Source organism: Strix uralensis, chromosome Z, assembly GCF_047716275.1.
Source record: "Strix uralensis isolate ZFMK-TIS-50842 chromosome Z, bStrUra1, whole genome shotgun sequence".
NCBI classification, from domain to species: domain Eukaryota; kingdom Metazoa; phylum Chordata; class Aves; order Strigiformes; family Strigidae; genus Strix; species Strix uralensis.
In genome coordinates, this window is record NC_134012.1 from 87,978,936 (window position 1) to 88,004,571 (window position 25,636).

Below are 25,636 nucleotides of genomic sequence, written 5' to 3' on the forward strand. Positions count from 1 at the left end.
TTTTGAACCTGTTGATACTGTTGCCTCCACTGTGATGTCCTGTGACAGCCAAGTTTCAAAGTTCACTACCCACTTTGTAAAGGTGTACTCTTTTAACTAGTTCAAATTCTCTATTTTGGAATACTCTCCCAGTAGTGTCATCAGATTCCCCCTGTGTCTAGTGGTGTTGGATATGGTGAACAGCAGTTCTACATCTACCTTATCCTTGATTTTGTTACTCTTCATCACACAACCTCTCCAAGTAAGGAGTCCCAGCCTTTTTGCATCACCTCATAAAGCAGCTGTTTTATTTCATGTTCATTTCTCTATACCTTTCTTTCTTAATTCCCATACATCCTCCTTGAAATGCACAGATCTAGACTGTCTACAGGACTCAAGGTGTAGCTGCACCAAGGCCTTTACATAGCAGCAAAATTATGTCCTCTGTTCTTTTTGTTCTATCTTTGCTGATGACACCCAGCATCTTGCTGCCTTTTTTGGCCAGTGCATTGATCCAATGATTTCAGGAAACTGTCAGTGAGAACTGTAAGATCCTTTTCAGCAACATGTAGACATGGTTTAGATTTTTTTTTCCATTCATGCCCTACCTTATATTTGTCTTAAAGGAAGCTTACCTAGCAGTCTTTCAGCCATTCTGTTTTGTGAGCTCCTTCTGGAATTTGGTGCCATTGACAAGGTATTTAACTACCTGAAAGAGCATAATGTTACCTGCACATTTAAAGAGATTTCACTGCAAACTTCCTTCTCCAGGGGATTGATAAAGGTGTTCAATAAAACTAGTCCCAGCACCAATTTGTAGGACGATTCACTTCGGACACTTCTTCATCCTGAGAAATGTTAAGTCCTACAATTTTTTCCTTATCTAACAAGCTTTAAATCCATGAAGGACTCCAGTCCGTGGCAACTTATTTTCTGTATTAACCCTTGGTGTAGGACATTGTCAATGGCTTTTTGACACTCCAAATATGTTGCATCCACTGGTTTCCTTACTAGTGCACTTACAGAATTCCAGCAGGTCCCTGAAGCAGGTTTTCCCTTTGCAGAAACTATGTCAGCTCCTTGGCAATACCCTGTGTTTGTCCATGTGCTGAGTGGGTTTATGCTACTATCTTACCATGGCAGGAAGTCAGAATTGCTGCTCTGTAGTTCCCAGTATCTCCCCCATCACCCTTTTATTCTTCCAATACTGGCTCTCTTGTGTTCACAGCTGAGATTATATCTGGAGAGTACTTTACCCACCAGACTGAAGTATAGTGTGAAAAGTCATGAATTGAAAGGAAAGAAGGAGCAGTGCTTATGCTTTGTTTGTACTCTGTAGTTTATTGATTGGCTCTGAAATAGTAGAGCAGCTTTGGGTTGGCAGTAAACAAAATCTTACCCATGCTCCTGGAATTCTTTTCACAATTTTAAATCTCTTCTCTATATTCATAGCAGATGATGCACTTTTTGATAGTTGTGAAGTTTCATGGTGGTTTGATTGTTGCTAAACTATGAAAGTCCTAGTGCAGTTTGACAAAGACGTTATTTGACAGGAATGTCAATATTTGCTGGAGTAGCTTTTGAGGGATGTTATTTTAGTAAGATTTGGTATTACAGACGTAGGATTCAGTATTACAGATGTCAAATGTTCAAAATCATGAGTTGGGTCCTTTTAAGACTGACTTAAAAGTAATCATTTGGAGCTCTTTTTCTTTTTCTGGTCCTGTATGTCACAGCAAGTTTTAAGACAACAATGAGGGCTGGAAATGTATTATAAGTCAGTGTAAGCAAAATTCTCCTAATTCTGACTCTAGGAGTATGCAGTACAGTACTTAGTACTACAAGAGTTGGCAGCACTGCCAGGTTGCAAAGGAAAAGCTCAGCCCTGGCCAGATGCCACACAGTGTTTACTTCATGCAAACAGAGAGCAATCACAGAGCAGGGTTGATGTGGACCTGGAAGATCTCACCTGGCTCATCTGAATTCTGAAGTAGTTCAGACATTTTAAGGCAAATTGTCAGCCCACCAGGAGGAAACACAAGGAAGAAAAGTGCAGTGCTCATGCTTTGTTTGTTCGCTGAGGGGCTCTGTAACTTGTTGGCAGGTTAGAACAGTTGAGTTGGGGAACTGGCCTGGGCCAGACTCTGTCTTAGGAGAAAGGAAACTGAAAAAGTTTTGTATGCTCTTCTCTTCCTCAGAGATACCAACCGCTCTCTGTCCACAGCTGACAGCCTTTTCAGTTAGGTGTTAATCAAGGGTTCCTGTAGAAAGACTAATATTTGGCCTTACTCTCAAGTCCCTTCAAAATACATTATGTCAATGTACTGTCTATATGCATCAACAGGGACAAGGTTTGACAGGTATAGATTCCAAGTGTGCAAATCTAGCATTTCCGTAGCACCTTGGGGACATCAGCTTACCAAGAGAAAGTGCCTTCAAAGAGAAACAATTGAGACTGGAAGAGAGATTAATAACTGTTGTGAAACTCCTGTGTGTCAGCAATTAGTGTTAGCAAATTATCCCATACACCACCATTCCCCCAGTATCTAAAAGAATGTTTCAGGAACTGTGGCACACATTCTCCCCAAGACACCTTCATGTTGCCTGAGAGATGCTCAGATAAAGCACAGACAAATGAACAGACACATGAAAAAATAAATATAAGAATGAAGGTGTTCACAGCTGAACCCGTTTAAGGCTGTGCTGAACAGAGGACAAGATGAATGAGTATATTCTTTATGTGAATAAATTGATTATAATAATAATAATAACATTCTGCAGCTGAAGCAAACGTTAAGTGTTGTGCTTAAGTGTTCATCACAGGATTTAGCTCAATTTTTTTGAAACTGTTGCTTGTAAAAAACATGTGCCACACGATGGCAGCATAATCCAATGAGAAAAATTTTGGCTGTCATTGCTGGGAAACACTGCAGTTTTTAGGAGGCTGATTGTTACAGATCCACGGTACATCTCAGAATGAATCATTGGCAGCCTCTGAATAGCTCTTTTGCACTGCGGAGGCTAAGTGGCACAGTGGGTTAGTACCGTAGTCTTTTTCTTCTGGAGACTCAGCCTTACATCCTGGCTTAGCCTGTAAATGAAAGCAAGTTGGGTGGTCTCATCACAGACCCTATTTGTGCATATCACAAAACCACCAGGCAATTTGGCATGGCCAAGAGTTGCTGCCTGGGAGGGGAGCAGGATTCGAGTAGGAGAGGAACTGCAGGTTACAAGCAAGGTGAACCTGCAGATCTGTGAAGGGAGGTTTGTGTTGCACCTGCTTAGACTGAATGACAGTCACCATCTGTCATCAGTACTAATTTTATTCTGAATATATTTGCACTGTAGTTTATTCTCTGTGCACAAAATCCAAGCCAGATCTTTATTTTATCCTTCTTCCTATTGCTGTTCATGGGAGCGTTGCCAGTGAAAGGAGCCAGCAAGCACCACAGGATTTGGCCTCTTTTTCTGTACAGTTACGATGAACAAATTCATTTAAGTTTTGTTTTGAAGAGAAGGTAGTATAACTCCTTAAATACACCTCAAGTATCTTCAGCACAGGAGATAATAGTACAAAGGTACTATGGACTAGGGGCAAATCCTCAGGGTTTGAATGGTGCACAAGACATGACCCAGGTGTGTGTCAGCTGTGTTGTATGGGCTTTCCATAATCTTGATTTCTCTGGAAATAATGCTGGTGCTAGGGCAACGCTATTGTCCCCATTTTGTTGGTTGGGAACCAAAACACAGAAAGGCTGAGCCATGTCTAGGTTTGTGAAGGAGACCAAGAACGCTATTAAGACCTGAATCTGGGTTTGTGAAGACCTGCTGCAGTGGAGTTCTTGGAGGAGAAGCTGTAAAAATGAAGAGTAAAGCCAAGAGACAAAGTAGGGTAGATGGAGAGAGGAATATGCTTCTGCAGAAAATGGGAAACTGGTTGAGGCATTGAAAAAAAATGTGATGCAGGATTTGAACACAAATTTAGGAGCAAGAGTACTAGTAACAACAGTGGAAAAAGGTCAGGAAAGAGTTGTTTTTCATAATTTTTATCAAATATCAGGAGTTTTAAAAAGCTCTTAAAAAGGCAATAGTAACATGAAAAAAAATCTAAGCAATTTGGAAAAGCAGAAAAATGTGCAATGTCTGGAGAAAGGAAGTTTTAAGGAGCAAAGAAAAAGCGTTAATGTAAAAATATACTGCTGAAAAATGTGGTTTTGAGGCAAGTACTTGTGAAGCTGTGACAACTTCTGTAAATACAACTGGCTTTAAATTGAGGAGATACTATAGAAAAGTTGAAATATTTAATTTGGTGTTTTCCTAGCAAAATGGTTCAATATTTTATTTCTGAGTTACTGTTCATTTTACAGCTGAGTTTGTTTTAATTTAAAATAGAGTAAAAGCAATCAGAAGTGAGACAGGATGTTTCAAGAAGTGGAGAATGAAATATTTCATTATACCTGAAAGAGACTCTTCCCTTTTCATTAAGCAATAAAAAAATTGTTTCATGATGCCCTGGAAGAATTATTCTCCCCGGTTTTTTAGTTCTCCCACTGAAGTGAAAAATCAGTTATTTGTGCAACCCTAGTTGTGTAATTGAGGCATATTGAAGAAAAACTTTGGTTAGAGATGCAAGCCCTCCTGTACTAAAATTCTGGAATTTTAGATACCTCTGGGTACCTTAGAGACATCTGAGGAGACATGTTGGGGGAAGAGAGGAAAGGAAAGGAAAGGGCTCTCCATGCAGGATTATATAATCTGACTACAGCTCTTTGTTATCAGAAGGAATCTTGTTTCCTCACTGGTGTTGCATGTCTGGGTTTTCAGTTTTACATGGAGGTGTACAAGTCTTTCTCCATCTTTCAAGAGTCTTTCTCCATCTTACTCCATGGTTCCAGGGTAAGCTGATCTCTTTAGAATGATGACACAGAAATCCAGACAGGGAGTGATCTATCAGTTCATCTCATATTTTTCATCCTGTTCTGGGAAATGGTTGGCCACACTAGAAGCAAGCTGGTCACAACCAGCACAACTAGCACACTGTTGATCATGCTAAAAGGGAGGTACACTCTTCTGTACCTTTTCCATTGTAACTGTATTAAACTAAGCATGTGTTACAGAATCAGTTGGGGAAAACCGCCCTAAATTTCTTATCAGTTGTGCCTGCATTGGAACACAAATGTCACTTGTGCAAATTCAGTCCTTCAGAAGCGAAGACAGAAATACTTTCCTGTGCAGTAGTTGATTTTCCACATACATGATCACTTTGCTTTATACTGGCCACACACTGTAGAGAGACATAAATTCTTGCCTAAGAATGGCATGACTGTTTTGTACCCCAACTTTGAAATGAAAACACTGCTGAAAAATTATGGAATACCAGAGATCTTTATTCTGCATGGGGGCACAGAAGAGTAAGCAAGGCCACTGTGCCAGCAATATCTCCAAGTGATACACTAACCCACTTTCTTTAGCTCTTCCCATCATGATAGTAATTCTAGAAATACAAAGATACTTACCTGGATTGAGTGAATGACTGTGTAGATAACTAGAAAAAAAAATGGGAAAAGTTATGCTCATGCACTTCAGAACACCATGTCTTTGAAATTTTTTTATAAAATTGTTTGCATTATATATTGTTTTCACTCAAAATACTGTAGACAATTTCATAGAAGTCATTATCCAGTGGTTTGTTGGTGTACGTTCAGGAAGGCAGGACTTCTCCCTGCTGCCTCCATCTGCTCCAACTAACACAACTTTTCATGTGCAAGTGATTCAGTTCATATCTTTTATACCTTCCCAGTATTTCTGACAAGACATTCACTTCCATTAGATGACATCTGCTAGCTGAAGTTGTTGCTGAATCCACCCTGACACCATCACAAATAACTTCTGTGAGAAAAAATGGATTGTCTAGGATGGCTGTAATGTTATGACACTGTAATATCACAGTCAGTGGGGGTTTTGGACCGCTTAATTATACATCCAAAATGAACTGTTGGCTTTGCAGTAGCTGAATGAATGAATATGTAAATACTTTTTTTTTTTAGTGTTCTGCAGATATCAGTATGAATTTGTATACTTGAATTTGAATGAACTTAAGCAGGATGAACATTGGCTCTTTTAATTTTTCATGTTTTTCTCCCCCTTTACTTATTTATTTTTGATCATGAAACTGGAAGTAGGTATTTGAAGTGAGGAGACTCTGCTATATCAAAACCCTGCTGTATAAAATGGCCTGGAATTCCTGAAATCCCATGTTATGAGTTTGTCAGCTCTGAGTTTGTGTGAAGCTTCTATTACAGAACCTTTGAAAGAAATCCTAAATCACAAAAAAGCAGTAATGTAAAACTATTTTTATTGAAAATACATCTACAAAGTAATGTTTCTCAATCCACTCTGGGTGCATACCAATGCAGAACCAGTGAGGGACGGGGAAGGGAATCTTTCTATAATACCTGATTTCCATAAGAAACAAAGTTAGTATAAAAAAAGATCACATTCTTTGTGACACAATTCATTTTTCTCAGCTGATGTCATAGAAAGACAGCCATTTACATTGTCTTTGCAATGTATTTCTAGACAAAATCTTAACAAAAAATTAAATTGTTATGCCATAAATTCTACAATTAATGTTTATACACACATTCTGAATACAGTATCTATATAAAAATATCTCTAATTACATATCAGAAAATGCCTGTCTGTATCCTAGATTTGCATTCTGGCAGCACCCCCTCCTATTTGTTTTCTTTTAGTCAGAGATTCATCTAGAGCTTTGTTTGTTTGACTGCTCAATACTCTGCTCACTTCACTCACTGCAGAGTTCCTGCTCATATTGTCTGGGTTACTCAACTGGTCAGGAGTTTTCAGTCCTAAAAAAACCAGTTCAGCCTGGGAAAAGCCTCCAACCAGCATGCTGACATTTTCACTACAGTTACTTGTACACCATATTTATGTTCTTTTAGTGACAGAAGCAACATACATAATGTTTTTGAGTGACAGCTGGGACATTGCAAGGGAATCCTTCATTTCCAGCATCAGAATTTTTTGGTAGGGTGAGGAAGATAGAAGACAATAGAACACTTTAATAAAAAAGATCACTCAATACTATTGTGCCTGTCAGTTAATATTTTTTCAATCCCCAACTGTAACTGCATTGTAAACCTTTCCAGTTTAACCTCTATAATAATACAAGACAAAAAGGAAAAAACACATAATTTATATTTCTAGAAAAAGACTTAATCAGGGAATAATCTTGAAATGAACAAAAAAAGCCACAAGATTACAAGTACACTGTCCCTTTTTTCATTCTTTCCTTATGTATTCCCTGAAAGAAACCCAAGATATTGTGTTTTAAAATCCTTTCTATTTAAAATTTCACCATTTATTATAATATTTACTATTTTGTAATTTATATATTTTCCCTAGTAAAAAGTAAAAAAGCACCCATTAGTTTTACTTTCTAAAAGGTTATCTTTTCTTTTTGAGATGCTACTGATAAACACAAAAGGATTTAAAAATTTCACATTGAGATAGGGAGCCTCTTCTCCAGATGGAAAAATGTAAATCCAGCTAATAGCTTTGAAACTTATCGGTGAGATGACCAAACATTTGTGACATTTCCAATCTGAAAACCTTCTGTTGATCTCAGGGATTCAGATTTAGAATCCAGTCCCCTTAAGATCTGAGCACCCCGCCCTTCTGCACCTTCTGCAGAAGGCTGACACTGCCTTCTAGTCTTATAATTGGTTATTAAGTAGATAGTTGGCCTACCCAGGTCATGATGGATTTTTTCCAAACAGAGGTGAAGACATATTTTCTGTCCCAGAGTCAATACAGCCTAGGGCCTTGCTCCTACAAACACACACATAGATTGTTCAACTGGGCTATGATGTTGAAATTAAGGGGGCAAATCCAGATTGGAGGTACATACATACATACATACGCAAATTTCTGCAAGTCAGCGGGAGCTGACTAGGCTAAGTTTTTGTCAAGATCAGCTGAGGCTAATGCGAAAAACTGTGTCTAGACAAAATAACTTTCTCAGAACTATTTCAACTTGGCTGATAAAAGTGCTGATTTGGGGTGGTTTTTTTCTTTATTTATATATCTTCCCCCTTTTTATCCTTTCAGTTAATGTCCTTTTTATTGTCCTGTTAGTATTTGAACAATGATATAAAACTAGAGAAAAAAAATCAGATAAAAGAACAAAAGTCCTGTTAATTTACTTAGCTGGATGCAGTTATCAAGTTAGAAGTATTGATTGTATATAGATGTTAGGAATTTTGCAACAGGTATTTAAAAAAATAAAACCATTTTCAGGCTCTGTTATCTGTTTCTACTTTCCAGTTCATTAAAAAAACAAAAAAAAGAAAAGAATACGTTCACAGGACTGAATAACATATACACTGATTTTTGTTTTTATTTAATTAACAATCCCCTTTTTTTTGTCCTTAGTTAGCACACGTCTATCAGGACCAGTGTTGTTGCCTGTTAATTTTTTTTTTAAGTGGAAAGCTAACATATAGTGTGATCATTGCTAATTTGGAATATATTTTCATTAATTCTTTCCAGTGCTAGCATAAAGGGAGAAATCAAGGAATAAGTGAACTTGGTGAATTCAGGATATGAATGGCTGGGAAAAGTGTGTGTTCTTCACACTTGTAGTGTTGAACTCATGCTTTCTTTACCCTACATCTTGGTTTCACTATCTAATGGTTTCTCACTCTCATTTTCTTGTGAGATCAGTTGGTACGGTTTCTTCATTTCATTCTCTTCTATCACAGAATTACCCATTTCAGCATCCCTGTTCTTCAGCTCATGCCGTGATAAATGTTCAACAATTCCTGCTCCAATTGAGTCTCCCAAGACATTGGTGGTGGTACGGAGACGATCCCTAAGGAGGAATAGTAAGTTAGCCTTGATTTTACCACTTGTTCAGGGAAACATGCAGACTAGTTGTTAAAATGACCTTTAAATAGCTAGTAGATGATTCAGCTATTTTATGTGTATTAATTTATCTGAACTGTTAATACCATGATATATTCTACAGAAATTAACAAATATACTAGAATTGGGAGTCACAAAATGTGTTGGCAAGAAACAGCTGTGTGATGAGTATGACAAAGGAAGCATATGGCAGATGCTTCTTGGAGGCATTTCTATCCTCTGGTGGTTTGGGTTTATATCCTCTAAACATGTAAGCCAATGAGAATATACCTTGTTAGGGTAACTTCTCTCTTGACCATAAACTATGGTCAGTAATTTAGCGTGGAATTGTGCTGAAATAATTAAAATCAAACTACAACAATTCAGCCCTCTTAGAGGGCTCCACCCCAAAGACGTAGGAGGCAGCTTGACAGGGACTGACTGGTACTGTTACTCGATAAGCATCCACCTATGTATGGCTGTGGTCATGTGGTTAGATAATTGTTTGAAGACATTATCTTCTGATAACAACATGGGCAACTTCTTGCAGGGATCACTTGAGAAGACTGAAAGATAAAAGCCTCTGGAAACTATAATTAATAGGCATTAGATGAAATAAAGATCAGAGGAAACCTTCTGCTTTTGATTTAGTTCCTGGACCTAAGCGATTTCCCCATATATCTACAGGTGTCAGTGAGTCTTCTACAGACAGATGAATGGAAAAACTGAGGGGCAATACATTGTGGTGGCTGGATAAGAGAGTTACACAACTTTTTCATTTCTGCTTCCTTGGGGTAGACATATGAACCTTTTCTAGATTAGATAGTCAGCAGGGCTGCAATGAACTGGATTGGATCTGAACCAGCTCTGAGCCTGACTGATGGAAAGGTTTTCATTGCCATTCTACAAAAAACCAGAAGACTAAAGCAATTCTGTGCTAGCAATTACAGTGTATCTGAAAGTTTTCTTAGTACCTAAGGATCCAGGTTTCTAAGTAACACTGTTGCATGCAAAAGGACCCATCATTAAGTAACACCCTTCACCATCTGCTCTAAGAAAATACCGTAATCACAAGAAATTCTGATTCTTTTTAACACTTCTTTCCACTGCCTTCCACAGCAAAAGAAGTACACCACTGATTGCAGTATTGCCAGAATGTTCATGGCTATTGCACTTCTAAATATGGTCTAAGCCCTTAGTGACTCCATAAAAATACTTACAAGAACCAGTCCACTGCAATGATAAGAGTGATATCATCTGTAGGCAAACCTACTGATGTAAGCACAATGACCATGGTGACCAGTCCAGCTTGAGGAATGCCTGCAGCCCCAATACTAGCAGCTGTAGCTGTGATGCTGTGCAAAGAGATGGCAAGAGTGATTAATTGACTTCCGTAATAAACTCTCCTTATCATCTGGCAAACATTAAAAACAGATATGAAGCAAGAAGACATTTGCTCAGTAGTAAATAAAAAGATGAGTGCAGTCCCTTATCTGAACACTTAGCTGCAGGGGAGTGTGGATCTTAATCCAAAATATTTACACTAAACCTTTATCCAGAACCCTTGAAACATGATTTTGTTAAGTGGTAAATCCCCTACTAGATGCTGAGGGCCAGACAAAAACATTATAGCTACATGCCCCCACCCACTGAACAAACTCACTCCACAAGCTCAAACATGTTAAAAGAAAAAATCTGAGGAGGTAATTTTGTCCTGGCAGATCTAACACAAGAACTTTTATTCTGTATCCATCTCACCATAACTTCATGCAAGGTGAAGTATCTGTCCTCTGGCAGTTGGCATTCTGCCATCAGAAAAGAGAAAGCTGCCAGAAACCCTGAATCATAAAGTCTAGTAACTTGATAGAAATATGCTTGTTCACACCTGGTTTAGGAAGAATTTGTTTTGTCAGGTGATTTGGCAGGGAGCAACTGTAATGCTAATGAATGTGGAAATATTGCCTCATCGTGTGAAGGCAGAGTTTTGCCTTCTGTTAATGAATATTGAATTAAGCTGGTGGGTTTTATAGAGAAGCACTTCTGCTTGAAAATCTTCTAAATTCCCAGTTCACCATATCTGAACTTTCAGTGTTCCTGAAAGATAAATACATGTTTCTCTGTCCTACAGTGTCCCTCTGTTCCCTTGCTGACATTTCTTTCTTCTGCACATGTACCCATCACCCTCTTCTCTTAAACTGTTTGTGTAACATGATGAAGTTAATACAGATCAGTTATGAATGGTACTTAGTGGGTTGTTTCCTGTTCTATTTCAAACATGAAGGCTTGTGTTCTTGAAAACATACCTACCTTCTCTACCTCTATCAGCTGGTGTAATGAAAGGTATTACTGCTCTACTTGTATCCTGAGACCATCAGGACTAGGAAAACGCTACCTCTCCTAGCATTAGCACTGTGACACTTTTATGCTACTGCTTTCTATATGCATTATAAACTACCTGGTACTGATTGTAAGCCTATAGCTCCCAACAGCTACATGAGTTCTTTAAGAAAATTTAAAAGTAATTAAAAACTGTTCTTGTTGACTCTACTAAGGGTAGTGATAGGTGTGCCATGTTACAGTTTTTAGAAGGTTTACCTAATGAAGAATATGTGCTGGGGGGCCTCTTCTGTGCAGAAGATGTAATTCATTACAGTTATTCAGCTACTGTAGCAGTTCTTGTTTTTAGCTCTAGACGCTTTTGTTTAATCCCACATATAACAGCAAGAAGGAGTCATCACAAAGGTGCTTTTATTAGATGTAGGTAATAATGGCTTCTGTACCTGATTGTGATAATCTGCCCAAAGTTCAGATCAAAGTTGTTAACCTGTGCAATGAAAATTGCAGCCAAAGCCTCATATAAAGCAGTTCCATCCATATTAATTGTAGCACCAACTGGGAGTACAAATCTTGTAACTCGTTTGTCCACTCCATTTATTTCTTCTAGACACTTAAATGTAACAGGTAGTGTTGCAGAACTGAAACAAAAAGAAGGTAATATATGACATAAATTCTACAAAGAGGGAATGAAAAGTGTCACCCATTGTGATGACAAGGGAGATTGTTCTGTCTAATTTTTATGTGATTTACCAGAATAGTTCTTTAAAAAAGGTGAAGGCTGAATTTAAACACTTCCAATGATGGACATTCTCCTTATGCTCTTGGAAAATTTTTGCAATAGTTAATTACTGTCACTCTCTATGTAGTCCCTAGTCTGAATGTGTCTAGCTTCAGTATTTTGTCATGAGATTTTTCTGCTAGGCAGAGGAATCTATTTAAAAATTCCCCCTTCTCATTTTTTATGTCATGGAGTTATGATTGAATCATCCCTAAGCATTGTTTTCCCGAAGTTATACAAATTGAGCTATTCAAGCCTTCAGGAAACAGCATGTTTTCCCTTATTTATTTGCTGGCATTCTGATGGATGGTCATATTACTTTACCACTTGTGGGTTAACACCAGTAGGCACTTAAAAACCACACAGCCACTTGCTTACTTGCCCCCACAGCTTGAGTGGGACAGGCAAAGAGAAAAGAAACAGTAAAAGCAAGGAAACACAGTGGTTGAGATTAATAAAAAAAAAAAAAAAAAAGTTTAAGAAGTGAAGAATAAGTGGAAGAAGAGAGAAAGAAAACAAAACAAAACAAATGATGCAAAGGCAATCACCCACTACCTCCTACAGGTAGACCAGTGCCTAGCCAGTTCCCAAGTGAAAGAAGGCTAGCCTCCCTAAAATCCCATCTTTTTCCTTCTTATTGCTAGGCATGATGTATATGGCATGGAATATCTCTTTGCTTAATTTGGGCCATCTGCCTGGTTGTGTGCTCTCCCAGCCTATTGTGCACCCCTCGATCACTGGAGGGGACAGGGTGAGAAACAGGGAAGGTCTTGACACTGTCCAATACTGTTCAGCAATAGCTAGAACATCAGTGTGTGATCAGTGTCATTTTGGTCACAAATCTAAAACACCATACGAGCTGCTATGAAGACAGTTAACTGTCCCAGCTGGGCCCTGTACACCACTTAATCTTGTTCCCTTGCTGCTACATCCAAATATGATATAAATGATAATTTCACTTAAAGGCCAACCCAACTGAACATTTTGGCTTCATATGCTACAGGAGTGCCCATTCAGCCCATATGATGCCAAGTTCCTTTTCAGAGACACTGCCTCTGAGAAGAAAGTGTAAGGTATAAGAGCTGCCTGGGCTCTTTGTTCTTAAAGATGTATCTCTACATCTGATCACACCAAAGTAAAGAGGTTTCTCAAGACCCAGCAATTCAGACTACTCTGTCTCGGTGACCTCTTCATTGCTAACTACTTAACAGACTTTCATGTCTTTGAAAACTTTATCAATATTGATAAAAGAAAATACTGATAAAATGTAAAGTAAAGAAGAGCTGTGGAAGATTTGCTAGAAAAATCTCTTTGATGACAGCCAATTTGTAGTTGAATTTTAAACAGCTTTTAAATCCACTTGCAGTATAGTATGCTCTCTTGCATCAAACTAGGTTCTTACCAAGAATCTTAAGCAGCGCCAAGTGGAATGTCTTACAAAAGCGGGAACATATCCTCTTAACACTATTACTATTACCCAACAGAGTTGTAGTTTCATTTTATTTTCTTCTAAACTATGTTGACTTGCATTAGTTTTATTATCTTCTTTTGAAAACCTTTATTCATCAATTTCCCTTTTAGGCATTTCACAGATTTGCAAGGATTGACATCAAAATATCAAATGTTATATTAGTAATTGTTCCTTTCTTCCCATTAATATACTGTCATAATTTTTTTAAGTCCTCAAGAGCTTTTTCAGTGATACAAAACTTAATCATATTCTACATTAGTGGTCACAATAGCTTCTCATCCAGATCTTCAAAATAATCTCAAACACCAGGGACTTGAATTCAGTAATACAGAATGTCTGACTTAAAACATCTGTCTTTAGAAGACACTTTTAAAATCTATTAAAATGAAAGGTGTTTTTTGAAAGGTCATATGGTATAGAAATGTATATTTGATTAAAATAATGTTTCCTTTCATCATAGATGCAAACAGGTTTTTTTATTCATATGACGTACCTATGACTTCATCAACAAAGAACAGAAGTGGCATTTCTGTTGGCAGGTTGTATATCCATCACTGGCTATCACAATTTTGAGCACAGAGCGTCAGCTGCCAATAAGGGCTCTCAAGCTCTCTCAGAATCTCCTCTGAACTTTCCTGTTTGCTGCTTCATTTTGCTGTGCATATCCCTTGTCAGCTGCATCCTCTACCAGCAAACCATTACAAACTACTCAAAAATCTCACACACCAAGGCTAATCAAAGTCACAATGCTGCTGGCCATACAGTCTGCATCACCAAACAGACTCATTTCATCTCTGTTCAGGGATTCTTATAGAAAATAGAGTTCAAGTCAATTGATAATAGCTATCTCTATCAGAGAGCAGCAGAACTAAAATAAAGTGCCCAGGTGAATACTTGAATACAGAGTTAACCGACTACATTAGGCAAAATTGTTTGTCCAACCAGTAATGTTATAAAAAAAAAATGGCCTTAAAATATTGTATTATACCTGGAAGATGTTCCCAAAGCTGTGACTAATGCCTGGATTAAGCCTCCAATAAATAGCCAAGGGTTCTTACGAGTGATCAGGAAATAGAGAAGAGGTAGGACAATGACAGCATGAATTAGCAAACCGATGATAACTGTTACAGTATACATGGCAAGCTGACCACCAATCACACCCATATCTTCCATCTCAACAATTTTTCCAGCAATCAAGAAGAGGATTCCAAGCGGAGCATACCTGCAGATAAGAAATCAAATCAGTATTGTACAGAACAAAGTAGAAATTCACTCCCCCATCCATACCTTTTGTGTTTATATGCAAGCACGAATGTAGGATTTCACTGTTAGGATGACTCTAAGTATTCAGAAGCAGTACAAGAATTTAACTCTTTAACTCTTAACAGTTCAAGATGGATTAAGTCACAGCAGGGAAAGTTTCTGATAAGCTCCATTGGATTCAGGATCTGGTAAGGATTTCAAGATGTATATAGCATGCCTTTCACACATGTAGGGAGATGAGCTCCCTTTGGAATTCAAGTGTCATTTAAAAGCTATTTTAGCCAATTATTTTATAATCCTGTCTGTGAACGAAGGCTCAAATGACATAGCTGTAGACTATGCCAAGTGCCCAGTTCTATTTCCTCACCAGTGGTGTTTCCCATGTTGTTGGGGAAGGAACCCACACAGAAGGCTGATAACTTCCAATGATTTCAAGCTGCTTCTGACCATGGCCCATTTTATCCAGTGAGGCACTGGATAAAACTTCAGCATGAGGCCATCTTTTTGACAGAGGCTATCTGCATTGTGGGGCAGCAGCAAAGGTGGTATGATCTGCTTTTTCCTATTGGTAAGCACAGCTACAGATGAAGAAAGAGCTAGTGCTAGGCATAAAACTAACATAATTCAGCTGCAGCTGCACTTCCAGTACAGCCTTATTTCTGTAAATGTCCACTTGTCTTTTCAAAATAAGTTACCACAGAACAAAATTTATCCAGCATATCTCAGTTGCACTTTAAGCCATCAAATCCCTGTAGAAATTTCTCAGAAGTAACAATTCTCATCCACTGCTTTATCATCTTAAGCATGCTTTTAAAGAAGAAGAAAAGATTTTTGCTTTGTGTAGATGTTTCCTGACAGAATAGGATTTTAGTGCTGGAAAAAATGTACTTATTTTTAGTTTTGTATCTAGTACTGCAACATATGTGCCTATGCTCCTGGGCAGGCTTTTGGAATTGATTTGTTTGTTTTCTATAGTAAAGAAAGCAACAGGACATAATTTATTTTCATAATTAACCTTCTACTTGACAAATAATGAATCTTCATTGTTTAAAAGACTTCATACCCAGTATTTGAGGGAAAAGGTACTGGGTTTATTTCCCTACTGAACACAACAGTAAAGAAAGTAGGAAAATTATGTGTATGTGTAAGTAGTGCAGCTGCAATGAAGGACATATGTATACACTACACAACGGCAGGAACCAGTTGTGTTGGAAATTGATAACAAGGTCTTGCTGTGTAGAAATAAGATTATGGGAGAAGGTTGTCAGTTTCCTTTAGTGAAGTCAGATTAGGATATATGGAAACTTTGATAGCATACATGTGATTGCCATCTTCATGAAGATATAGAATGGCTCACTATAAGCTTAGCAAGTTCTGCTAAAGACCCTGATTTTTCTCATGTCAAAAGCTAAACACAGTGAAACAGTAGGTGTGTTCGGGAAAATTACTGACATACATAATTACAGTTCTTGGATTCATTCATGAAAAAAGATACACGGTAGTTAAGATCTTATTGTCTGACTTCCTGCCAAACACTTGCTATCCAGTGCCTGACTCTGATGAAAAAATATCATTAGTAACTTAAAATGGAATTTATCAAAGAGGCACTTACCACATGATTAGAGCTACCAATCTCATGATAGCCTCATTAAGGCTATCAAAGAAGTCTTTTAATGCCTGACCTTGCTCCTTCATGCTTCCAATCACCAGGCCAAAGCTTATTGAGAAAACCACCAAGCCAAGGGCATTCACTCCATTTACAGAACCTGGAACAGGAACTATTTCCTCTTTCATTCTGGTGAGGGTTTCCATTGCTTCTGACACATTGCTTATTATGGAAGCCACTGTGGATGTGTCATTGGATGGAATGTCTACTTTAAACATTCTCTTTTCATAGTTAGTTTTGAACTATTAAAACAAAAATAAAAGAAAGATAGGAATTCTGTGAATTATAGCAAACAAAGGTAAAAATCACACATTAAATTATTAATTACTATTGTAGGACATTTGAATTCTTTGTGTAATATTGTAAAATGTACTGTGATGAAAACCTGGCTTTCCTGAAAGCAACAAAAATCCATATTAACTTCAAGAGTTAAATCTTCACCTTTAGCTTCCAGAATTCATTTTCTCATAAATATGTCAAAATCAAAGACACACATTTGTCATGCTTATGAATTTTGTGACAAAACTATTGATTCTTAGTTTGCATTTTTATAAATTGCTATTTTTCCTAACAACATATTTCCAACTGTTAAATAAACAGGTCTTTTTTGGCTAGTGCTTTGGAGTTTCCTTACTTTTTCATCTTTTTGAATTAGAAAAAATTACACTGAAAGTAACTTAAATATAACATACCTGTTTTTTCCGTTGCTATGGCAAAGTCATTAGTCTTCTATGCTTTGCAGTAGCAAATCACCACTTTTCTTAATTAAAAAAGGGTTCTACCTTAAATGGTTCCATTTTGTAACAGGCAAATCAATTTCAAAATCTCAATATGCTCCTAAATGTCTATCTTGAAAACCAGTCTTTCACCACCTAATGCTTTTCTAAAGAACAGTGTGAACCCTGAATATTTCTGGCTGGGCTCAAGAAGTCCTGCAGCCCTAAACTGATTATATTCTGTTGAACACAAAGAATACTAAATATCACTAATAAAATGTTTCTAATATCGGTCAGGACACTAAATACCCTATTAAAGCAGTGGCATGCTGGTGTCAATGTTAATCAGCAACTCTGGATTTTTATTCCTTCAGGTCTGCCAAAAAAAGACAAATATTAGATCCAGGAGCTGTAGTATTATGAGTAATATCTGGAGACTGTTGTGTACTCCAAAAGTGTGTGAGTGAAATGGGGTACTTATGAGTAAGATGGGAAACGTGAGTATCAGCATTTATCAACACTGACCTAATTTTCTGTTACTTTCCACACCTGAATAGTTTTTTGCACTCCTTCTATATATTTGCTGTATCCCCCTGAAGGCTTTATGTCTCTCAGAATTTTAAATAAAACTTGCTTACAGGAGATTTATGGAAAGTTTCTGAATAAGAGGTAGCAGAACAAATCTCAACAGAGGTCAGATATTCTTGAGTTTTAAATTAAATTTGCTAAAATGTTTTAAGATTTGGGCTGTGGTTAGAGGAGACAGCTGAGCTGTTCGAACAGTAAGCTGACACAGAAAAGCCCAGTTCTACTCCCTCACCCACTCACATCCAACCTGTGATAATTTCTCCTCTGTGTCAGTTCTAGTTTGATCTCTCAGTAGGCCAATTCTCCTTTTTAAATTGGCAGAAAACTCACCAAGCAAAAAAAGTGGCCATTTTGTGTAAAGACTATGAAGGTGAATCAGCTCACTGACTGATGAATGCCAGAGAGGACAAAACACTGAAAGGGGAACCACACAGCCAGGGAAGGAGGGATGGGATTGTCTCTTTAAGTGACAGAGAGATATTACAGTGGAAAAGGAAATTTGCTATAAATTCTCACTAAAGAGTTTTTAATTCGGTCCTAGTAGGAATGTTAAAATACTGTCTAATGCTGTACATCAAAAACTTTCAGGTTTTGGGGTTTTTGGGGTTTTTTTTGTTTTTGTTTTTTTTTTTTTTTTAATGTGTACAGGTATGATAAATGTGTTATGTGTATATTTTTATTACTGTTTTTCAGTAGAAAAAAAACTTAGGCAAAAATTCTTTAATTCAAATATATGAAGGATGCAATTATGCTGGGTTTGTGGACATACAGATTAGAGAAACACAAAAAACCAAGCTGTTTAATGAGGACTGGAATGAAAACCTAATTTCTTACCAGATTTCCTAGTAATTTCCTACTTTCCTTAGACACATCATAACTGACTTACTCCCGATTCTCCTCCATTGCCCTCAGGTCCTTCTCTCATTCCTACCTATTTGACTAGGTCAAAGCAACATGTGATACAGCTGTTAGACAGTGTTAGATGTGTGCTGCCTGGCTGGTTGGCTGCTGCCTGTTGGAACAGGCCACGAGATAAGTTGTAAACCACTTTTCTTTCAGTGGCAGCACAGTCTTGATTTGTCTTGGAATGGCAAATTAGTTTGGAATTGGCCATGGGCTCAAAAATTACAACAGGAGACTGAAAAGAAGTTGGGCACCTACAGGGGAGAAAGCACAATCATATGAAATTTCTTACCTTTAAAAAACCCCGTTAGAAATAATTTTAGGTTGTAATAAGCATATTCCTTCTTTTTTGTGCTGATTCTGGAATTCTGTCCAGGCAGGCAGATACCTTTAATTCTTTATTAGTTAAGTCTCTTTAGGAGTATAATAGGGATTTTAGGACCTCACTTAGCAAAGTCCATTTCCATTTCAGCTATTAGACTGGTACACAGAGATGTAGATCTTATCTGTTGACTAACCCTGTTGTTCAGACTTAAGTATTCAGAAATGTTACTAGGAAGAACAGTCTTTCTAGAACACCTTCCAGAGCAACAGAGAAACATTTTGTTTAGAGTGAGGTTCAAAATGGGCATCTGAGAACAGAAATCAGAGCAACTTTATTTGCCCTGGGGCTGTCAGAAAGAAAGCCTTTCTTTCATTTTTGCTAAATGAGGTTAAGGATAATTCTGTGCATGTGTTTGTCTTTTTATGCCCAAAGTTGTCTATCAAAAATCATGACAAGGTTCCTGGTGAAGCAAAAGAAATTAAGGAAAACCAAATATGGGAAATGCAATCTACTAAGAAAAAAGTGTAGGTTGAGCTTAATTCTTGTCAGTGCTTTTTCAGATGACACTAAAGGCAAAATAGAAGATTGTTTCACCACCATGAAACAGATTTTCTGTGTGTGGAATGGTGAAAAAGCCAGCTGTTTATAGGAAGTGACAGGATGAAAGACCACCTTGAGGATGATAGAAAATGTGAAAGATTTTGAAATAGGTCAGGTAATATCAGAGTTGACCATTACTGCTCTGCAGAGAAACTGGTGATAAAAGATCATTTTGTGAGCTTTTATGAGATTCCTACTTTCAGGCAGATCTCTATCTTGGTGGTAAATCAGAGTTATCAGCTGTTCACATAGCTTGAACTGACATTTTAATATCACACTGTGATTCTGCAGATCCTTGTTCTTTTGCAACATTCAGTAATGGAAGAAATTAGACAAAGAAAAACTGCTCGTATACCAGATTGTAGGCTTAAGGGTCTCAGAAGAGATGGTTATGTTTTATTAGAAGTCCATACACCTACACTGATAATTTGTTGTGGGCTAGACAACATCACTGAAGTCCTGTCATTTCTGAGGATGTTTGGTGCATTTTGTCTCCAGGCAGATGTATTTTTGCCTGGTAAGATTTTAGATCCAAAATACTGATTCGTGGAAAACACTCTACAACTCAAATAGAGTTATAAAGCAGGTATGTTTTACTCCGGCCGGGGTGCAAGGGGATTTCTCCACAAAGCTTGCACACCCACAGCACTTTTTACCAAAAAATTATAGAGTGCGTATATACATATTCACTGGATTACATAACACAAACATACATATGCATGAGTAAGGCTGGGTTAGTTTGAAAGGCTGGTGCCAGCAGTTTATGTTCTCTTTGCACCTGGGCATTGCCTCCTGGGGGGCGTCTTCGGGAGGAAGGCTCGTAGTCTTTCTCACCTTGTTTTTCCCTCAGAGCATGCGCAGATTCTCTTAGCCAATTTCTTGAACAACAAAAAATATTTTTCAGCCGGTTTACTCATCCTATCTTATTTAAGGGAACGAGTGAGACTTCTACAACCCGTTTATGGCTATCTTTACTCATTACTGAGGCCCAACCAGTTAGAGTACACCTGTTCTTCAAGGACAAAAGCATAATTATTTTGCTGAACACTGCAGTTCTTGGTAGATTTTCACAGTAAACTGCTTTGTTTTGATGGACACAGTAGTCCTTGGTAAAATTCCACAGAACAGTCTGGGAAAGCAGGATTCTTAGCAATATTAAAAATACCAGAAGTAATACTATAACTTGCTATAAGTAAGGAGTTTTCTATAAGTAAATAAGTCTTAAAATAAGGAATCATTTCTCTGTATCAAGTCTCATGTTTTTTCCTTAAGTTCATGTATAGAGAACAGATTAGGAGCAAGGTATTTGGAAATTATTAATACTAATAGCTTCCTATGAACAACCTTATCTGCAAGTAAAATATAAAAATAATGGCATTTCTGGACTTTTTTACAACACACAGTGCTAATGAACAACTTTAATTTTAATTGTGATCTCATTATGAAACAGACAATATAATTACTTTATTGCATAATATAATGAATTAGTTGTTTACACTTTTATTATTATTTTGTTTTCATTAGTGGTACAAGATACCCACAGTCATTTGACTTGAATATATTGCATGACTTTTTAAGAAGCACATGGCAGAAGCACATTCCAGTGGTTAACTTGCAGACAAGGTAATTGCGTGAGTAACTGCTCTGAAAACTCATAATTTACTGTCAGTACTCTGAGATAGTATAATTAGCACTGTCTGTGCTAAGTCTGTATGATGATGTAGTTTTCAGTGGATGATGGTTTTAGAAGCAACAAGTTTGCTTAAATGCAAGCCTAAAAAAATGGAAAAAAGGCAGTAATATCTCATCTTCCTAATTATTTTTGTCTTTCCTTTCCATCTGGACATGTGTGAAAGCATTCAAAATTGTCGGCAGAAGAGCTGATGACACAGGTTAAAATATATCTTAACTAGCCAAAATTATCATGAGGAATAGACATCATATATTAGCATTCATGTCTAGATGTGTGATTAACACTTCCAATCCCCTTGATAAGGATGAGATCAGGAAAGAATATTTAATTGAAAATAGCTCAGAAGAAATGCAGTTATCAGATGCACCTTTGCAGTTCTTTAAGCTTCAGTTGGCATCAAATTCCACCTATTCACAGCAGAATGTCCCTCCCGAAATTGTTAGATTGATTCTGTTTCTCTTGATGTCCCAGGTTCACTTGTGTTTCTTTTGTCTTTTGATATATCCCCAGAGCACAGCACAGCACAAAGAACAAGCAGTTAAAAAGCAGTATCTGCTTAACAAGAAGCAGTATCTGCTTAACAAGCAGACTGCTTATGACTGCCTAGCCCCAGGCTAGATAGCATTTTTGAATTTAGCAAAGAAAGAGAAATGAAGAGATAATGGCCAGAGCCGAAAGATAAATCCAAAGATTTATTTAGATATCCCTAAACTGGGGGTGAGTGTAGTGGTATAGAGAAAATTTTGAACAAAGTAATCTAGTTTTAGCTAAATGTGGAATATTTATCTTCAGTCAGTCTTTTCAGATTCTCCTGTTACTGATAAAAATCACAAAAGCCCCCTGTGATCAGTGCTTAGTGATGGTAGCAACATTTATGATCTGTAAATAACCATGAACAGAAAGTATGCTGTTTGGATTAACAATCTGCTGTTTCCAGTGATCCCTATCTGCCACTGGCTTAATTGGAGGAGATCTTGATAGAGACAGGGTGCCAAGAGGACTTTGGTCTTTCACAGGGAGAGAGGGAGTAACTAGTGAAGAACAGAGTGAAACTAAAGCCCAAACTTTTCCAGATTATTCTTCATAGTTTGACCTGCTAGGCAAGGGTGGCTCTTTGTCCCCATAGACTTTCTTGGGGCATGGGACTGAATGCCTCCAGATAAGCCTGAAATGGTTCTACTGATCCTCAGCTGAAAGGTTTGAATGAAAGATTTTCCTTAGCTTTTCTGTGGAGTTTCCTTCTCTCCTACAGGGACTTCTCCTGGCTTCTGGGACCCACAATGGAGGGTCCTTTTTGGAGGGGAAGGGGCATTTTGTTTGACCACTCTTCCTGTTTCTGGGGAATAAAATGTGCAAAGAAGAAGGAAGAGGAGAAGAACCAAGAGGAGGCAGCTTTGTTTGCCTCATAGACTTGCTGGGAAAGAAGAACAAGAAAGGGAATCAAAAGGGCCAGAAGACTGAATGAAGAACAGTAGAAAATTTAGGAAGATCCTTCCTAAATAAGTCCTAAGGTCCCAGTCTTCCTTCATGACTCTTCTTCTCCCAGAAGCAATACTATAAAAGCTTTCCCAACTCCATCTAGAAGCCCCCCCCGCCTTGGTTACCCTCTCCACACAGCTCCATTTCATTTTGCAGGAGAGCAATTCCACACCCAGGAAACTAACTTCACTAAAATGAATTATGCAAAGGGAAGAACAATTTTTGATGTCTTGGTGTTACAAAATTTGAGTAGTAGTTGATCTTTTGAAGTTAAAAACTTTGGAAATTATAGTTGGTCCTGTGTGTTAGTGGAGCTGCTTTGAGAAGTGCTTGCTATTGATGGGGAAAGTAACAAGTTCAAAGTTTGCTGTGAGTACTAACACAGTCATTAGAGAACCTGTCTGCTGGTCATGGTGAGAAAGAAAGAAAAACCTTCCAGTGGGTTTCAATGCAGATTTCTGTCAGGAAAGAAACTTGTCTGAGGATGCTATAAGAGAATGTGAGCACCTAATATATCAAAAGATGTGATTTGAATGTGGAGTGCATATGCCAGTGACGGTTTCCAGGTGTGCAAAGCCTTTGAGTGTGGATGAGTATAAGAATTAGTCTGTTTTGTGTTTGGGCCAGAAAACACAGTGTTACAGAACCAGATTAGTGCCGGATGGATCATCCTTCTTCATAAATCTTCTGAGAAACATATGAAAAAGCTGTGTAAACTTTTGAAAATAAAGTTTTGGAGTCACATGTATGAAGTCTTCTGGATACTTATGAATCTTACACATACTTGTTCCTCCTGTAAGATGTTTTTAGTTTAACAAATCTGCTACAACAAAATAACTTATACCTAAAAATCTAGGTTGTGGTACCTGATTTAAAAGGTAATAGTCACAGTATGACAGATTTAAAATCCTGGTGCTTCAGCAAGCATAGCTGCTGCTGAAAGTCAGAAAAAATAATTAAACATTTCCTGCTTTTTGAACCATTTTTCAGAAATCTCTTTAAGCTGTAAAGCACATGAGAAATACAATGTGCTTAATGTAAACAGACTCTACAAGACATCTTCAATTAAGAACATACATTTAGGACTGCTAGACACTGAGTCAAGTTTTCTGTCGCTGTAGGACTCTTCAGCAAAAGAAATTTTCAAACTGTATCTGAAAACTGATGATGTAGTTTGTTCCCATGACTCCTAATGGAAGCTTTTACCAGGACCTCACCTTTTAGGTAATGAAGGTTTAAAACCTTACTAATTCCCACTTTAAATTCAGTCATAATTATTTCCATTTCTTCTTGTATAAACATTTTTCTTTATCTTATACAGCTCTGTTCCCACTATGGGTTTTGTGCCAAAATAATTTTAAAATCAAGCTTCTTTTTGCTTTATACACTGTGTTCTTTTGATAATCCTACCAACTCTTCCATTGTGCTCATTTTGCATGAGTCTTCCTATGAATGTAATGACCGGAATATATTCAGTGTTCCAGACAGCCATATTCCTCTGGCTTTATTTCCTCTCTTGCAGTTATGTCACCTAATATATCCTCCTAGAGCTGTATTAGAGGGCGTTTAATTTTTTTTTTTTTCTTTCTGGTAATGACTTCCCATCTCAAAGCAGAAATTACTGTTAATTTCTAAATCTTTATTTAACATGTGATGAAGAGCTACAAGGAGATAACCTAACATGCCAATGTCTGCAAGAGCCAATTCACTTTGTTGTTGTGACTTTATAATATAATGTGCCAGGAACATACCAATTTCTTTGGGATTTGTTAGATATCTTGATACCAAATGCTTGGAATTGTCATCTGTAAATTTCATTGTGTGCATTTTATGGCAATGTCATTCAGAAAAATATCAGTTGAGGTACACCCAGTCCTTCAGCAACTTCCATTGCTGTCTTCACAAATTTTACAATTCTTACAATAATCTTTTTCCCTGCTGTCCTGGTTTAACCAGGATAGGGGTAAGTTTCCCCAGCAGTGGGGGGGAGCTCTAGCCGGGTTATTCAGATACCATGCGGACGTCACATCCTGGCAGGTCACATTTTTCCTGGCGCGGAGCGCGGTGCACTCGTGGTTTTGTACATCGTGCTGCCCACTGCTGTATTTGGTAGCTATTTTGCTCTGTTAATTGCTATCACTATTACTGTTATTGTTATTGTTGTTGTTGGTTGTGTTGCTATTGCACTGTTGTATTAAACCTTTCCTTATTTCAGTCTTGGGGCTTTGTATTTCACTCCCTTTGTCGGGGAGGGGCAGCGGCCGCGTGGTCTCAGACCCCGGCAGGGGCTAAACCACCACACCTGCCCAACTATTCCACTTCCCTCATATTAAAAAACTTTATTTTACAGAATTCCAAAGAGATTAGATCCACTGCACTTCTGTAGTAAAAAAGAAAACCCAAAACATGGAAGAAGAAAATAAGAAAACGGGCAATCTTGTGGAAGGTTATTCTCATATAATCTATGTTTCAGAAACCTGTGTTATTCTTTATATTTTTTTTCCCCATGTATTTTTCATTTTCATTTATTACAAAGTCTTTACTCTTTCCTTCAAGGTACTCATATACTGGAGTACAACTGAGATCAAGCTAACTGCTTAAATCAATTCCCAAATCTTTATGAAATTGCAATTTGAAAGGAACTGTGATTGCTTTCACCAGTTATAGATACTAACTTCCCAACTTGAGAGATTTATTAAAATATTTGTTGCTAGATATGTAACTTTATGCCCTAATTCTTTCATTATTTTGAGATAAAGATGGTATCATTCCCTGACTTTATTACATTGAATTCTTTGAATTTTGTTTTCTAGTTTAGATACAGACCTTTGTATTTCCATATTGCTCTTCTGCATCGCTGTCCTGAGTTCATCATCATCCTTACTGAAAACAGAGGCATAGCATTTGTTG

At 37.5% G+C, this 25,636-nt stretch overlaps 1 protein-coding gene across 2 annotated transcripts in view; it reads right to left on the bottom strand.

Annotated features, from left to right (window-relative positions):
• Nucleotides 1–6,317: 6,317 nt before the first annotated feature.
• SLC1A3 (solute carrier family 1 member 3) overlaps nucleotides 6,318–25,636 on the bottom strand; it is a 69,242-nt gene continuing 49,923 nt past the window's right edge. For both annotated transcript variants that reach the window (XM_074855786.1, XM_074855787.1), the window contains 5 exons: nucleotides 16,369–16,664; nucleotides 14,482–14,715; nucleotides 11,688–11,882; nucleotides 10,128–10,262; nucleotides 6,318–8,875 (listed from right to left, as the gene is read on the bottom strand). In XM_074855786.1, coding sequence (XP_074711887.1) covers nucleotides 8,671–8,875; nucleotides 10,128–10,262; nucleotides 11,688–11,882; nucleotides 14,482–14,715; nucleotides 16,369–16,664 — 1,065 coding nt within the window. In that variant the 3' untranslated portion in view covers nucleotides 6,318–8,670. The remainder of the gene's footprint in view (nucleotides 8,876–10,127; nucleotides 10,263–11,687; nucleotides 11,883–14,481; nucleotides 14,716–16,368; nucleotides 16,665–25,636) is intronic.